General features: G+C 39.3%; 1 protein-coding gene and 1 long non-coding RNA gene across 5 annotated transcripts in view; one reads left to right on the top strand and one right to left on the bottom strand.

Moving 5' to 3' along the window:
- The window catches only part of ZFR (zinc finger RNA binding protein), a 33,427-nt gene extending 18,886 nt beyond the window's left edge, over positions 1 to 14,541 (top strand). The window contains exons 13-20 of one of the 3 annotated variants that reach the window (XM_083465790.1): positions 47 to 252; positions 1,205 to 1,355; positions 3,072 to 3,213; positions 7,711 to 7,808; positions 8,638 to 8,733; positions 11,437 to 11,548; positions 11,710 to 11,807; positions 13,133 to 14,541. In XM_083465790.1, coding sequence (XP_083321916.1) covers positions 47 to 252; positions 1,205 to 1,355; positions 3,072 to 3,213; positions 7,711 to 7,808; positions 8,638 to 8,733; positions 11,437 to 11,548; positions 11,710 to 11,807; positions 13,133 to 13,312 — 1,083 coding nt within the window. In that variant the 3' untranslated portion in view covers positions 13,313 to 14,541. Of the gene's footprint in view, positions 1 to 46; positions 253 to 1,204; positions 1,589 to 1,968; positions 3,214 to 7,710; positions 7,809 to 8,637; positions 8,734 to 11,436; positions 11,549 to 11,709; positions 11,808 to 13,132 lie in introns of all 3 variants that reach the window. The other 2 variants (XR_014517236.1, XR_014517237.1) reach the window with 2 other exon arrangements.
- On the bottom strand, positions 5,848 to 13,247 carry LOC310689092. 2 transcript variants are annotated; one of them, XR_014517304.1, is made up of 2 exons: positions 13,115 to 13,247; positions 5,848 to 6,944 (listed from the first exon to the last, which is right to left on the bottom strand). It is a non-coding gene; the product is annotated as an uncharacterized lncRNA (long non-coding RNA). The 2 variants fall into 2 exon arrangements; XR_014517305.1 differs by lacking the exon at positions 13,115 to 13,247 and adding an exon at positions 7,660 to 7,789.
- Positions 14,542 to 17,704: the final 3,163 nt, after the last annotated feature.

Raw genomic sequence — 17,704 nt, forward strand, 5'->3', positions numbered from 1 at the left:
AAACATAAAATGTATCTGATTTTTAAAATCCACTTTCTGCATTCAGCCTCTTCGTCGACCAGATTCTTCAGATGACCGTTACGTAATGACCAAACATGCTGCTATCTATCCAACTGAAGAGGAACTCCAGGCAGTACAGAAAATAGTTTCTATCACTGAGCGTGCACTGAAACTTGTATCTGATAACATGACTGACAATGAAAAAAACAAGAGCAAGGAAGGAGATGATAAAAAAGAGGGCGGTAAAGACAGGTATGTTTTATTGCCATTGTTGCCTGCAATCATTTTGCTTGGAGAGGGACAAAGACAAAATGGAGCATTTGCCCTACTTCATGCCAATTTCTTAAATTTCTGTGCCCAGAAATAATGGATTCTGTTATCAGAATAATGGATCCCTTATTTTCACCAATGAAAGTTGTTTGCTTAGCAGGCATTCTCCAGAAGCAACTAGGAACTGCATTCTTTCAGCAGCAGCTGCACTTTGTTCATATGAAAAAGTCCTTCAGCTGTGCAATAGATTCTTAGCAGCACTTCAGACTACTTTTCCTTGGCTGAGGCTTTATCCTCTTGCTGATGGTAATAATAATAATAATAATTTATTTATACCCCGCCCATCTGGGCGGCTTAAAAAAAATAAATTAAAATACTGTAATAGATCAAACATTAAAAGCTTCCCTAAACAGGGCTGCCTTCAGATGTCTTCTAAAAGTCTGGTAGTTGTTGTTCTCTTTGATATCTGGTGGGAGGGCATTCCACAGGGAGGGTGCCACTACCGAGAAGGCCCTCTGCCTGGTTCCCTGTAACTTGGCTTCTCGCAGTGAGGGAACCGCCAGAAGGCCCTCGGTGCCGGACCTCAGTGTCTGGGCAGAACAATGGGGGTGGAGACGCTCCTTCAGATATACTGGACCGAGGCCGTTTAGGGTAGAGAAGGACTAGCCCAGAACTCCACCCAGTGTGAGAAATGCCAAACTTTTCATTGCACCTCTTTACTGTCTGGATCTTTTTTTCAAAACTTTGTGCTTTCCGCATAGAGTTAAAATGTACACTATGATGTACGTAGAGAATGACAGAATGCACACCGTCCTCACGGGGGTTTAGGGTAGTGTGTTGCACGTGAAGGGCTCTCCCTGCATTAGACTTGTTTTCTTTGAGTGCTTTGGCCCTTGAAACATCTGCTTCTCACCAAGACTTCATTTTTGCGCAGGGCTTTGAAAGGAGTCTTACGAGTGGGAGTGTTGGCGAAGGGTTTGCTGCTCCGAGGAGACCGAAATGTCAACCTTGTCTTGCTGTGTGCTGAGAAACCTACTAAGACATTGCTGAGTCGCATTGCTGAAAATCTGCCCAAACAACTTGCCGTATGTATGGTCTTGAAAACATTTGGTATTTTTCATAAAAGATTGAACTGGGGCTCTGCCAGTCAAATTTCCTCTGTTGTAATTTACTTTCAAGTAGGTGGACTAGTAATGAGCTATTTTCTAAATACAGGTATATGTGCTCAGCCTGCAATGCATAGCTGCACTGCCATCCTGTAAGAGGAATGCTCCTAGCCAATTCACGGCTGTAGGAAGGCTGGAATAAGAGCCTTGTAGTACTCCTTAGGGACGCGGGTGGCGCTGTGGGTAAAACCTCAGTGCCTAGGACTTGCCAATCGTATGGTCGGCGGTTCGAATCCCCGCGGCGGGGTGAGCTCCCGTCTTTCGGTCCCAGCTCCTGCCCACCTAGCCGTTCAAAAGCACCCCTAAGTGCAAGTAGATAAATAGGTATCGCTTTATAGCGGGAAGGTAAACGGCGTTTCCGTGTGCTGCTCTGGTGCTGGCTCGCCAGAGCAGCTTCGTCACGCTGGCCACGTGACCCGGAAGTGTCTCCGGACAGCGCTGGCTCCCGGCCTCTTAAGTGAGATGGGCGCACAGCCCTAGAGTCGGACACGACTGGCCCGTACAGGCAGGGGTACCTTTACCTTTACCTTAGTACTCCTTGAGGATGGGGAAGACAGAAAGAAAAGAACACCTCTCTTCCCAATCTCCTTAAAACTCCACATTGTGTTATATAGTGCAAAAGAACACTGGTAGGAGATTGGCTGCCAACCCCAAACTTGAGCATTTTATTCTTGTATAGCAGGTGCAGCGACCTCAGGCCTGGGGGCTGAAGGAAGCCCTCCAGGCCTCTCTGGCTCTGAGGACTCTCCCCTGGGCCACATGCCTCACTAGCCCTACTTCTCACACCCCTTGAGGGTAATAATAATAAAAATTTATTTTTTATACCTTGCCCATCTGGCTGGGTTTTCCCAGCCACTCTGGACGGCTCCCAACAGAATATTAAAAACACTATGAAACATTGAGCATTAAAAACTTCCCTAAACAGGGCTGCCTTCAGATGTCTTCTAAAAGCCAGATAGTTGTTTATTTCCTTGACATCTGATGGGAGGGCATTCCACAGGGCGGGCGCCAGTGTAGGTCTTTCAAGACCGGTGTTATATGGTCTCGGCGGCCAGTCACCAGTCTAGCTGCTGCATTCTGGATTAGTTGGAATGTGCCTTTGAACTCTTCTAGTGCTTCTTGCTTGCCTGGAAGGAGAATGGAGAGTGGTGTGAAAGTACGTCTAGAAACTAGCCTGCTAATTAGGTAAAAAATGCACCTGTTACTCGACCCATTTTTCTCTCTGGGTCCTCTCACAACTGGAATGGGCACACCCCCAGGCTACCCAGAAAGGAATGTTAGCCCACTTTTGCTATATTCATTCAGGGGGCAGGGTGGATCATGCACAGTGGGGAAGCAGAACTTTATTTTTTCTTTCTCCCATCCTAAAACCTTCCAATATACAATGGGAAGGCCTTAACCTCATAATGGCCACCTGCTCCTTCCCTCCAGGATACTGTAAATTTGTTACAGACTCAAGTAAGCCAGTTCTCTCTCACATCTTACTATCCTTTAATGTATGAATTCATGATTTAGTCAAGGTACAGTACAAGATACCTTGGCTAAACTCCCAAGCAACTTGTGATGAACCTCCGGGTATTTTGGACTAGTCCCTTTTTGTGTGAAAACATTTAGCTTCTTATTTGCATTCTTTAGGTAATAAGTCCTGAGAAATATGAAATAAAGTGTGCAGGACAAGAAGCATCCATCATTTTGAATTCCTGTGTGGAACCTAAAATGCAAGTGACCATCACGTTGACATCACCAGTGATTCGGGAAGAGAACATGAGGGATGGAGGTTCGGAATCTGTTAAAAAATGCTCTATTTTAATTGGCTTATTTATTCTGTCATAAACGACATTAAATCCTGGAAGGCAACATGCTGGCATGTGATACACATTTAATGGCAATTCATAAATCAAGCAGTCTTGTGTGTTTTTCCAAAACCTATTTTAGACTTATTCACTGCAACCAACAACCTCAGATTTCTGGAAAATGTAGGTGTTTTTTTAAATGTGCAAACCTGTCTTTCTTTGGAAAAAGTAAATGTTTATCACTCAAATACCTGCAAGTTGATAATCAAGAAGGCTTCCTCCCTAAGGGAGAAACTACACCAGGAAATTATATTGTATGTTTGAAACTGGATCAGTCTTAACCTTGACTTATATGGCACTTAGTTAATTTTTAAGTTCAAAGTGATTCTGGCTTTGCTTGGAGCAAGATGTGTATTTTTTTCCAGTTTTTTGAGGTTGGTTTCTGGACTGGAGTGCAAGACAAAGAGCTCCTAATATTGAGGTTGGAGTGTCTTAATTAAGCAGTACATTTGCAGTGTGTTTATAGTAAAGAGTGATAGCTGAGTTCAGTTAAGTAGATGTTGGAACTTTAAAACTCAATATGTATTTATGACCTGTGCGATCCTACTGGTGCCAGCAGTGTTGCTTTAGGGTCTCTTCTATAATTCTTTGAAAGCTACAAATGTTTTTAAGCCAGCAAGCATGATAATTTAATGTCTGCAATATGTTGGCTCTATTTAGAGGTCAGATAAAATGAACTTTCTTTTCTTTTGTCTTGTGTTGGTCAAAATAAACTTTTTGCAGGCACAGTGGTATTGCTGGCTAAGAATACATAAGCATAGGAATTAAGGCTCTATTTAAGTTCTTGTTAGTGTAGAGTGAGTGTGCTTGTGTACATACAGCTGTGGAATGAATTCTTAGCATTATGCTTTCAGTATTTGAATAATTGCTTATGTTATTTTTTAAAAGTATAACTATTCTAGAAGCAAGCTTTCTTAAAAAAACAAAGCTTGAATATTAATGTACGTAGGATTTTTCTTCCTGGTTTTTAAAACACTGCTTAAATTTACATAATACCATTGGCTTTTAAATTCTGAAATAATCACAGATAACTTTGCTTGATTGCCCTGAGTTCCGTTTATTTATTCATCTTTACCAAACAGAATGAATGTCAGACATCACATTTGGTTATATGCAACCCGTAAAGATTTGGATAGAAAATTGCACAACTATTTTGAACACGATCTTGATGCCATTTCACTGTGCCAGTTAATTTCATGATCTGACTTCAAAAGGAAATAAAGCTCAATTTTTTTGTCTGACCCAAACATTAATTAGAGTTGCCATTCTAAGTTTGATAATACTAAGTTTGATAATATTAATAGAGGAAAGCAAAGCTTTTAAAATTTTTGAATCATTTCTTCAAGACACTGAGCAGCTTAAAATGAATATGTGAAAAAGTTTACCTCTGAAATATGTGGTTTAACTGCAAATTGCAGGAAACAAGACTTTTATAAAGATCATTGTTTATGTGCTGCAAAAAAAAGTATATTCTTAACTGCAGCTCTTAATGCTCGGTGTCTTAACTTGGTTGATGGAATCTAGCTGGCTTTTGGGAGTTGAATTCAGGTGGCAAGGAAGGCTTTGCTGGAAGAACCCAATTTTAAGTAGATGTATTTCATTTGCTGGTTGAATAACATCTTATGTAATCCTATTCAGTTGCAAACTGAAGGGGAAGGGGAAGGTAAACACAAAACTGTTAACCATGTAGGATTTTTTTTCTTTACAGTTTTGTGCACTTAACAGTTAAATTTACAGAATTTGCTCTGGATATAAAGATTCTGTAACCCATGCTGCGGAATGTATTTCTTCAGCAAAGTGTATATGTTTATGTTTTTTATCCTTAGCTTATTAGCCCCGGTCCAAAGCCTTCTAGCAGAGACAATTGAATCCTGTCAGGGATTGCTGCCAAGACATCGGAAGGATTTTTGACCAAGGTTTTCTAAAGCTCAATGTCACACCTGCCATATTTTTGAGGGGGTTTGGTTGCATAGTCCTAGCATTTACTGTTACTTTTGTGTTTTGTCTTTTTTTCCTTCTTGTCTTTGTCTCTCTCTTCTCTAGAATTAAGCAGTGTTCACACTAGCTTTGAAACAGTTGACTGGGTAATACTTAATTCACACCTGGAATTGAAAGCGCATGTCATACCTGTTAACTTTTTAATAACGAAATAGTGTGGACACAGCATGTCTTATTGAAGATTAACCCCTTATTTTTAGAATACAAGAAAAATAATCTGCACTTTAAAAAAAAAACCTATGGTTGAAGCTAAGAGGGCACACTTGAATTCTGATTCATTTAATTTTAGGACCAGTTTTTAAGGGGTTAATCCACTTGGAGTCTTTATGCAAAAATCCACATATAGGAAAGTCTTTTAAATGGATATCCAGCCCAGATAAGCTCTCAATTTCTATAGCTGCTTCAGCATCTTCTGATGGCTTCAAGGTTGATTCGCAATGGGTACACTCTATCTCCCACTGAGGTCAATGACAAATTTCAGCTTAATAGAGCTGGATCACCCACAATCTTGCTTGCCAGTTGTATATGGGTCTCTGGATCATTGCATCATTTTTTTTAAAAAAGTAGTGCTTCGAAATACAAGTGTTTTAATACCATTATTTAAATAATAATAATCCAGGACTTCAGTGATAATTAAACTGAGTCATTCACGCTATTTTCTTGCAAGTATTTTTTAGGAGAGCATAAATAGTTTTTATGAAACAAAGCTTGCTCCCACAAGCTATATAAAGTAGAATAAACGCTCCCTATTTTGTCAGAACTATGAACTGAACTTTAAATGTGTCAATTATCAAATCGTACTGCTGACTTTGGCCTCAGTTGACTCTTTTCCCTTAAATTTTCTCTCCTTTCACTTGATACATCTATAATCCTAATGTCTTCTTTCATTTGCTTTGAAATCTCTCACTAATGTAACTCATTTTTCACTTCACTGTATCTGTATAGCCCATAAAATTCACCATGTTAAAATGGCATAAATCCCATTGCTAAAATGTTTTAAGACTTTTATATCCCACTGGTAAAATATTAATATAAGCATAAACAAATGAATTTCCTATGAGAGGTGTACAATTCAGGCATAGCATACTAAATGAAATTGAAATAATTCTGTGCACAGCGGAAGTGTCATTTATATAAATTCTGGCTTGCATTCTCCTGACCTGTTTCTCTTCATTGATGGCTGACCTTCAAGCCAAATCTGTTAATATCTTGGTTTGCGTTCTTTTCCTAGTTGGTGTGTTCCATGAGTCTTTGATTTGCTGTTATGAGTATGTTTGCTTAAATTAGACTACATTTTAATGTCCCATCTGCTAAATAATCCAGGCAAAGTCTAGTTGCATTCAACATTTATTTTAACAGCAATTTTGTATTAGCAGAAAATTAAAAAATATCTAGAAATACTCTTGGCTGCTCAGCAGGCAGTTACAACATATTTAGGAGCAGTAATTATAACTGACACAAAAGCCTTGTTTGGAAAATAAGAATTTACCAGATGCAGTGTTGTTCTTTCTATCACTGCTGTTGCTTCTGCTTTTCCTGGTTTTGATTTTTCCTCTACTTCCTTCTCTTAAGACCCCTCTTTCTTGTTTTCTTCTGGTATACCCCTGGATGAAATTGGGATGGATATACACAGCATGCACCTTGGTGCAATAGGAGCCTAGAGGGTTTAAGAAATACAAAAATGTACAGGTGCTCTTGACTTGAATTTTACAAAGTATTTCACATCCCTTCAGACTCCATAAAACCAAAAAATCTGGATTGTTTCTACAAGTATAGTTTTACCTTACCTTAATGGGAGGTATCCTAGTACATCATGGGTCTTGACTGCTCAGGAAGAATTTTGACCCATTAACTAGGACTAAGACTAAGGTAGCATGCGGCCATTTTAAGTTGTCCCAACAAACACAGGGCACAATCCACTGGGAAGTTGTTCTGCACAAGCACCATTAAAATGGATGGGAACTTAACAGAAATGCCCATTCAGTTCAGTGGGGCCCACACAGAAGAACTTCACAATAGATTTTGCTCACAGTTTGTTGTAACTTTTGCTTCATTCAAGTGGATTTTTGTGTTCCTTCTGTCTTGTGTTTCCTGTGCTGGTGCACTGTGTCCAACCATTCTTCCTTCAACATTTTAATTTTAGGGGAAATTTATTTTTCCAGAGGATTTTTTTCACAAATAGATGGACATAAAAAAAATAAGATTGAGAGCTAACCTTGCATTATGCTCTTGATTACCTTTTGTATTGGGCTCAATGACCACATACAGATTAAGGGATTATTACTACTGAATACGAATACATTGGAGATAGGGATTGCAATATAAATGGCACGTGTGACATGGAAGCTAATTTAAGGAAGTGTCTTGCTCACCTGGTCAAACACCCATTCCTCACTGCATTTTGCCAATTCAATCCATTTTAGATGTAACCTCGGGTATGGTGAAAGACCCACCGGACGTCTTGGACAGGCAAAAATGCCTTGACGCTCTGGCTGCTCTACGCCACGCTAAGTGGTTCCAGGTTCGGAACATCATTTTACTTTCTTCTTGTAGCCTTATGAGAGAGAGTAGTTCAGTTGTTCGGTTGGATGTTAAACTATGTGGAAAAACTAAAGGTTGCCCATAGTAAATATGTGTATATATATCTATTATGTGTACTCATATATAAAATTAAATGACATGGGGGAAATTAATTCATCTTGGAAGATCTGTATAGAAGAACTGCTTTATGCCGTTCTTGCCAATTTGACGTCAACTTGTTTTTCTGGCCACCGAGATAGCGAAGTTGAAAGCTTGACTCGCTGGGGGAAATCGTATGTTTTGTATTGGTAATGTGTTCCATAAGGCTGCAGAGTAACTTTGCTTTAAATAACAGAATGTGTGTTTAAAGCTTTGTGTGTTAGATGTAAGACTTTTACCCTTTATTTCTTGAAGCTTATTAAGTGTAGGGAATGAAAGGTGAGAAACTATTTGGTTTGGTGACTTTGCACTCCAGCAAAGGTACGACAGAGAAACCAAACAGATTCCCATAGCCTTTCAGTCTCTCTACTTGTTAGCTCTTTACTCCTGTATTTCTATTATAGGAAGGTAATTGTATTTTCTGTACAAATGAACCAAAGTGTGCAGGAATTCAAGGGATATTAGTCTTGTATAACCTGTGCACCTTGACTTCTCAATTACTAACCTTGGCATAAAATGCTTCTGTAAATGGCAGCTCCTGGAATGTTTCATGTGGCTTGTTTCTTTTCTGTGTCTGAGCTTCCATTGAACAGTGGTGTTTTAGCTTCTCTAAGAGGCCTATATTCTATTGGTGCTGGGATTGATTAACTTGATTTTGTATTGCCCTCAAGGCTAGAGCTAATGGTCTGCAGTCGTGTGTCATTATCATACGTATTCTTCGTGATCTCTGTCAGAGAGTTCCCACTTGGTCTGACTTTCCAAGCTGGGTAAGTACGTCCTTTTTGTTTGTTTCATTTATGAATAGTTTCCTATGAAGCATCTCTTAAGTTATTTCACAATGCAATAAAACAATTTCATACATAAAAACAGTTGCAAAACCAATACAGATACTGACTAGGACAATAATCTGCTTAGTAGCCTTGTTGAAAGAGGGAAATATTCAACAGACACCAAAATGACAATAGAGATTTCTGGTGCTCATTTCCTTAAATTTATTTGAAGGCATTCATTTGTTTCAGAAGTGAGGGTATCCATAATATCAGGACAGGACAAAGCAAAACATTTTGAAACACATTTTCCTCTAAAGAACCATGATATAAGGCAAACGTGTGAGAGAGCTTCTGAACCAGAAGGCCTCATTCTCATTTTTTAAACAAGGTTTACATACCATTTGATTGTTGTGAAACTTATAAGTGATTTACAAGAAATATTAAAGTATCAATAAAAATGATTAAAAAACCAATCAAATATTTAATTGCCGATTCTCTGTGTTCTCAGAATTATGCATGAAATTCTTTTGAATATCCTTGCAACTTTGGAATTTTATACTTCACTTAAGCAGCTGGATTTATTTGCAGGCCGTTGTGATGCCTCATAGCTTCAATCCAAAGAGCTCCTTGTGCTTATACAAGACACACATGTTGATTACGTAAATCTGTATTTCCCGTAATTTTGATTCTGTCTTTTTAAGGCATTTGGGCCAAAGAAGTATATTTCCCTTTTTATATGCAGAGATCCCACTGACACAAAATATTTCTGCCTGATTTAGGGTAATTCCTCCCTCCTCTAGTGCCCCCACTTTTTATGAAGAATCCTTTACCCTCGAGATGCAGTTTATGGGACATTCAGCAAGAGAAGGGGGAAAATATGATACCTTGGGTACCCTAAGCCTAGTCACTTGGATTTTCACACGAGACCCTCTTAGCACTGCTATATTCTCCTGTGGTTCATCATCTGTCAATCTTCAGTATGGCAGTATCTGCACTTTTTTAATGTACTCCCAGTGAACACCAGGCAGGTGCCTACAATATTGTCATTTAGGTGCCTGCTTAAAACTTATTTGTTCACCCAGGAATTCCTGGGTAAATAGCTGTATTGATTTTGCACTTATAATAATAATAATTTTATATTTTGTTCTTAATGTTGGCAGTATAGAAATGCTTGTAAATTATTAAACAAGTTGGTTAAGCAAGCTTCCCTTTGCTTACACTACTATTGGATATAGCCAACATATTTTAAATTGCTAATGCTGTCCTTCAGGGGCAATTACAAAACAGTGCACAAAATAAGTATTAATTTTAAAGAATTTGAGGGGAGCCGGATCTTTCTAATGACTCTTGCATTCCTTTTATTTATGAAAATTTGCAAGGAGTGTGGGCTCTACAGAAGATGTCCCTGTAAGCTCTGCATCTAATGCACAACACAGGCCCTTCACCTGTGGAATTCAGGGTTCTGCTATGAGAGGCATTCCGTCAGCAACAAGCAGTTCAGCTGTCCAGGTGGAACGATCTCCTCCACAGCCATTTGCTCTTCTGGGGGGTTCTCCTGACCCTGCAGAGCAGATTATGGAGGGAAAGCACTCTTGTACTAAAGGGATTCCCTGTGCTGGCTTCCGCTAGCACACTGGGGTAGTTGAATCCAGCCCATGTTACTGATAGGGCTCCACAGATTCTTGCAAGCCTTGGATATGATCATTCTTTATGGTCACCCCTGAGCTACTCCCAAGGCCCCTGGTATGTGCAGAAGTCTTAGGAGAGCAGCGGATAAGCCCCTTATTTCTCAGTAGGCTTCAGAGATCCTCTGAAGCTGTGAGTTTCTCGCTTGTTTTTTCTGAGCATCTTCAAAGTCTGGTATGAAGTGAGAGACAGTTATTTCTTTCCCCCCAAGTTCTCTGCATATGCACCCAGTATGGGCTAAGAGACTCCTCTGAGTTCTCTGCAGTGTGCAGATTTGTAGTTTTGTTTTGTATTACCAAGGCTAGGTGGTGGTATCTGATAATCACATATATACCCCTGACTATTGAAACTGTATGCCAACATTTGTGTGTGTTGCCTTTGGCTTGGATTCTAATTTCATGTGAATGGAACTTGGTTGATGCTCCTGTTGGCAGAAGGGAGGCAATGTTCACCAATTTCCCTCTCCAGCCCCTTGCCCCCACCATCTGTTATGGAGGATCAGGGGGCTCTCTGGAATGGCACGGGGCATTGGAGAATACATGGGAAAGGGGAAATTAGTGAAAATCTGCAGAGGGGCAACTCACAGTCCAAGCCTTTTTCATATTTTTGCAGCACAACTCTTTTATGCAGCAGGACCCCATTTTCATGCCAAGATTGCATCTGATTCCAGCCTGCATTCATTTCCTTTGTTCATTTATAGCTTAAGCATATTTTTAATGAAAAAACAACAACATTAGACTCTATCGTGGCCTCCACTGAGAGAAACATGGAAGTGTGAATTGATCTAGGCAACTCTTTTTTTTTATTAAAAGGCTTTCTGCAGGTGTCAACAGTTGCTGTATTGGTTTAAACTTGCTTATATTTTCTGAGCTGCAAAGTTTTAAGACTGTTAACAGACATCCATTGCTCATAAAGTTATCATGTGCTACTTACCAGCTGATGGCATTCTACATTTCGTGTTTTAAATTAAAGTGTGGATAGTGGTTTATTGTTACATCTCTTTGTTTTATTTAGGCAATGGAATTATTAGTAGAGAAGGCAATTAGCAGTGCTACTGGACCACAAAGCCCGGGAGATGCCTTAAGAAGAGTGTTTGAGTGTATATCTTCAGGAATTATCCTTAAAGGCAAGTAGCAGTCATAGTCCACACTTGAAATACTGTGTTAAACTGATTGGTTTGTCTACTTTACACATTATTTTGTTACAGTATAGGAAGAATGAAATAATACTATCTTCATGAAATTAGTAAAAAGAAAAAGAAAATAAAGTTTACTTTTTTGTTTATAGGTGGCCCTGGCCTTTTGGATCCCTGTGAAAAAGATCCTTTTGATACACTTGCTTTAATGACAGATCAGCAACGAGAAGACATTACTTCAAGTGCACAGGTAATGAAAAGTTCTCATAAAATAGTTAATATAGTGAATATGTGATACACAAACTCCAAAAAAAAAAAAGAAGAACCATGATCTGAAAAATGAATTTGCTGCCTATATGCTGTAGTTTAATTCAGTTTTCAATTTTAATTTTGTATTAAACATACTAGGCACTTAACAGGTCTCCAGGCAACTTACATTGAAGAACATACACAAAAATATATCATGAAATAGAAAAGGGGGAGTGGGAATCATATTAACATCTCTCTCTCTCTCTCTCTCTCTCTCTCTCTCTCTCTCTCTGTCTCTCTCTCTGTCTCTCTCTCTTTCTCTCTTTCTCTCTCTGCCTCTCTCTATGTGTGTGTGTGTGTGAGAGCCCCTCCACCATAGCAGTTATAACAACGCTGGCAGCACAGTAACAGAAACAAAAATTATACTCCCACCCAGTAACCAGCACAGCCCACCTCCCTAGTCCCTGTTGGAGCGGAGGAAGAGTTACCAGGGTCTTTTACCAATTTTACAAATTACTGCTTTTCATCTTAAAGGATGTGAAGAAAAAGGAAATGCTATGTCAAAAATAATACCAAATTCACTATTTTTAAAAACTGGTTGAAGTAATGATAAAAATCAGGAGCCATATTGATGGTGGCTAGTGGGATAGTGGGAGGTACAATTCAGGGTGACATATGGAAAAAGCCCAACCCATGTTATAGACCAGGGTTGGAGAACCTTTTTGGCCAGAGGGACAGATCCATCTCTCCGCACCCTGCAAACCAACATTAACAGGTGGTTGGTTGGGGGGAGATAGTTATCAAGCGGGATTCAACTCCCCATGCATCAGCTGATGCACAACAAATTCATTCCTGCTTCCTGTAGGATTTGGGTGCATCAACACACCTGATCTGGTTTACACACACAAACCAAGCAGGATTGAACTCTGTGCTTCAGTCCTTTCCAACTGCAGTATGCAGCCATGTTTTTACCTGCCCAACAACCAGTGTCACATGTGAGCCACCTGTGGGGCAGCTGGATGACAATGGTTTGATAGGCCAAATTTGGCCCATGAGGCAGAAGTTCCCATCACTCTTCTAGATAGTTTCACTTCTGAAGGCAGAGGAAATACAGGGACCAATTTTGCTTCACTATACAACTAACATTTTGTTTTCAATAAACTTTCAGAAGCTATATCATTAACAAAAATTTGGTAAAGCTGTATGGTATATATAGAAGAGTTTTAAATACTCATACGTATGGTCTTGAAAGTGTCTTACTAAAATGAACATGCATCTATTTTTGGAAGTTTGAATAATTCTGATAACCTTTTTCCTCCTCCACAGTTTGCATTGAGACTCCTTGCATTCCGTCAAATACACAAAGTTTTAGGAATGGATCCCTTGCCCCAGATGAACCAGCGCTTCAACATTCACAACAATCGTAAAAGGAGAAGGGACAGTGATGGAGTTGATGGCTTTGAAGCTGAGGGGAAGAAAGACAAGAAAGATTATGATAACTTTTAAAAAAAAGAAAAGAAAACTGTGTTTGGTGTTAACAGAGGCCATTTGTTCTCTGATTTTTTTCTTAATGTCTGTTAAATACATCCAAAAAAGTTAGAAAAATTACTTTTTGTGTGGCATTCACACCATTTTTTTTAGGATGTGCAGACTAATTATGGTAGAAAGAGATCACAAATGGAAACTATTCTGACTTCTAGCGGATCCCTCATTGTTTAGTTTCTAACTTCTAATGTATGATTCTTGTTTTCGCTTCTTTACATTAAGTAGTACAATGTATACTTAAATTCCACTGTATTTAATACAGTGTTTTGTGCTTCAGTTGCTTTGTGTATTTTGCTCTTTTATTTAGAATTTTAAGTTACCATTGACACAAGCTGTAAGTTGCTTTGTATTAGAAAATGGTAAATACAGTCCTTCACTTAATATTTTATAGAAGAACACTTTTTGTAAAGTGGGTCTGCAATATTATTTCTCCTAAATGTGAAGCGTTAACACAAACTTATCCTGCTATTTAAGTGCTTTCAATTAAATGTTTCTGCCAAATCCATGGCATTTGTCTCTTTAGTGATATAATGGTGTACTTAAGACAGATTTGTGTTACTCTAATCAGGTTTGTTGTTAGTTATGCATTAGCAGTATAAATGCTGAACATACACAGTTTGGATTTTCTGCAATTTTAGCAACTGCATAATTGATTTTAAAAATTGCATGACTTTGTTTTTAATAGAAGGGCTTTAAAAAAGTAACAATTTAGGTTTCATGCCTAGGTCTTTGTATGATTGACTTTGATATAGCAAGGCCAAAAAATAAATTTCTGAAATTTTGCCGAAAACATTAAGAGGGCATTTTTCCCTTTGGGAAAGACCTGGCTACTTGTTTTCAGAGAGCTTATCAGTATGGTAGCTCTGAATTAAAATAATTGTTTGCTATATCAGTGCCTGTGAGATTGCTCCTTTTGCTATTTCCTTACAAAATTATTCAATAACTTTCATTTTAGGTCTACAACCTGAACGTAGATACCAATATTTCTGGAAATTTGAAGGTTGTAAAAGAAAATAGCAGAAAATTATTTGTGGCCATAGTGTATGCTTATGTCTCCTTCAAACAACTAAATATTATAGCAGTGCTGTAATTCAGGTCTACATCTGGCTGTTGATGTATGCTCTGGTACACAGATGTGATTTGTTACAACACTACAGTGGAGTCTGCAAATAAAACTAAAATCTATTAAATGACTTAACGTTCATTATACACTGAGAACATGCACTTTGCTTTATCTTTCTGAGTGGATTATGCTAGTTTTCAGCACATAGATTTAACACTGGCAACCAGTGGTGTCCATCCGCCAATGGAATAGATTTCCACAGTGGCAGCTTCCCTTTCCTCCCTTCCTCCCCCTAAATCTGCTACGGATTCATCCATCCGAACCAATTACAAGAAAGGAGATTCTGACTAAACATCAGGAAGAACTTTGACAGTAGGTGCTGTTCAACAGTGGAACAGACTCCCTTGTGAGGTGGTGGACTTTCCTTCTTTGGAGGTTTTTAAGCAGAGGTTGGATGGCCATCTGTAATGGATGCTTTCGTTGAGATTCCTGCATTGCAAGGGGTTGAACTATATGGCCCTTGAGGTCCCTTCCAACATACAAAATATGATTCTGTAGGGTTGAGGGGGACCCTCCAGACCAGACTGTAGAGGAGGTTGCAGTAAGTGGGAACCCACGTGATATTTATGTTGCCCAGTGTTCTTAAACTTTCTTGAGAAATAGGAAATTGTAAATGGTTGCCTGATTTCATCAGAGACTGCCATGTTCTGGCGCTCTTCAGTTTTTGATAATTGCAAAGCCTTCAAGCTGTATTTGTTCTAAATTCTTAACATTCATTAACAGACACGTAAGTGCAATATATTGTACAAAGGGGGAATTATCAAAGCTGAATCTTTTGAGCCATTATGACTACAGTGGTACCTCGGGTCACAGACGCTTCAGGTTACAGACTCCGCTAACCCTGAAATAGTACCTCGGGTTAAGAACTTTGCTTCAGGATGAGAACAGAAATCGTGCGGCAGCAGCGGGAAGCCCCATTAGCTAAAGTGGTACCTCAGGTTAAGAACAGTTTCAGGTTAAGAACGGATATCCAGAACGAATTAACTTCTTAACCCAAGGTACCACTGTATACCTAAATTACTAAATTTTATTCTTCATTTAAGATTTGATGCATCATATTGGCTAGCAGATTGTTGTGAGAGTACCTGGACGTAGTCAGTTTTGGTAGCACAGAGACTTCAAATGCTGCTGGTTGTGATCTGAGTGTAAGGGGACTGGGATGTTTTTAGAAGCGCACCCCTTTTCTAATCATGGGGCATTTTTCTATCTTAGGCCACATAGCATGTTGCTACTCTCCCCCCCCCCAAAAAAAAGTCTGTGGTCACATATTTCCATGTCTTCACATTTCTCTTTTCAGCCTTCACATTATCCTGTGTGCTGCTTCTTCAGCATTGTGACAGTGGTAGAACATCTTTAAATGATTTTTTCCAACATACGTGCACTATAATAATACATGCAGGTTGTAGTGTGTTTTTATGCACAGCATTTGGATTTTAGGCCAAAGTTCTGTTTATTTTTAACAAAGTATGCTAAACATTGGCCCATCATTTAAGACAGAGTTGGTAACCCGAGCAAGAATTAACAGTGCAATCTTCTACATGACAATTTGGGGGGAAGTCCTATTGTGCTTAATGGGCCTTGCATTCCTTCCCATGACTACCAGTCTGGGTAGGCCAGTTGTGCCAAAGGCACTTAAGTAGGTTGTCACCACTCCTGCTTGGGCTCCCTCTACCCCCAGATGGGAGCATTTTTAGGAATCTGAGGCAAATACTTTGGAGGGGAGCCTGAAAGCACCCAGCCTACCTGGCTGTCCCCTGAGCCCAATGTACGGTAGCTTGTTTTTACTCTGTCACCCCCCTATAGCATGAACCAAGTCATTTTAGGCATTGGGGGGGCAGGGAATGTCAACTGAGGGAACACACCCAAGGCTGCAACAGCCTAGTTTATGATGAAAAAGACGGAACAAACAAGAGGAGGCCAAATGTTGCTTCAAGAAAATGCAAAGAACGTATACTGTTGCATCTACTTACAAAAACTTGTGGTCTCATGTTGCAGAATAGATGGTCAGCTGAGGTACTTTGGAGGACAAAGGACAGTTGGGCAGTGATCATTGAAATTATTTCTGATCCAGGTGGGGAGACTGAAACCTTTCGGAGGTTAGGTGATGGACTATCAAGGTGTTAACTACTGCATCTTCCTGCGAAATGGAAACTATTCTGTGCTTTGTATATTCTAGAGGAGATGTTCTCTGGTATACTCTGGGTTCACCTCCAGGTAAGGGTACAGGACTGTAGCCTAAGTTTTAAGTACGCTGTTTCCAGATTCCAGTAGAATGAGAACAAGATTTTCAAGGTGATAAACATTTTTTAACTGCTGGAGAAATTTCTCCAGTTAACCAGACCTCATCTGTTTTAAGTAATCCTACCTGAGTAAAACTTTGACTTGCCTTACTTGCCAGTTTAATAAGTCAATTTCAGACATAATGGCTGCTGTTCAGGAAACAAAGGCTGGACATCTGATAATAATATTACAGTGCTATTATGTACTGCTTGATAACAGGCACTATGGTGCAAGTCTTATCAGGTGGTCATGTTCTGTGATGCAAAAGTTTTACCTGTTGGAGGGAAAGGCATTTTGCATACATTCAGGTGTATTACTGCACACATTCCAGGACTGAGCTCTTGGTACTCGTGACTCAGCTTAAGATTTATGATTTCTGTTATTCTTCCTAGTGCTACTTAGGATCAGATTGTTATCCAACACAATTGTCTCCTCCCAACAAATCCTGAACCACTGTTTGTACTGCCAGCAGAGACAGGCAGTATCATGTTTGATAATACCATTTAATAAACTACATGAAACACCTACCTTTCCCTTAATATATTGGGCATCATGAAATCACTCAAGGGACCAAATTATTTAAAACTTCTGTTATATGTCTTCTTTTTTCCCATGATTGTTCTTACTTTATAAGTATTCCTTCCTGTTCCCATAACTTCCTAATTGGCTCTTTCTTGGTTGGTTTCTTTTTTAACTCTTCCAATGTCTGGCATACAAAATCCCTGCTAGAGTTAAGTATATAAAGCAGGCGTGGAAAACCTTTGTTCCCCCAAATGTTGTTGAACTACAATTCCCATCATCTGGCCATCAATGAGAGACATTGTTATAGACGGCATAAGGTTGGGAAAAAAGAGAAGTAGGGAGAGAGAAAGTGAGAGAAGGTTGTGGTAGCAAACTTTCGTTCTTTTGCATAAATTGATAATTTGTTTTACAAAGGCTCTTTGCCAACA

This window comes from Podarcis liolepis (genome assembly GCF_965112155.1).
Source record: "Podarcis liolepis genome assembly, chromosome: 11".
NCBI lineage: Eukaryota > Metazoa > Chordata > Lepidosauria > Squamata > Lacertidae > Podarcis > Podarcis liolepis.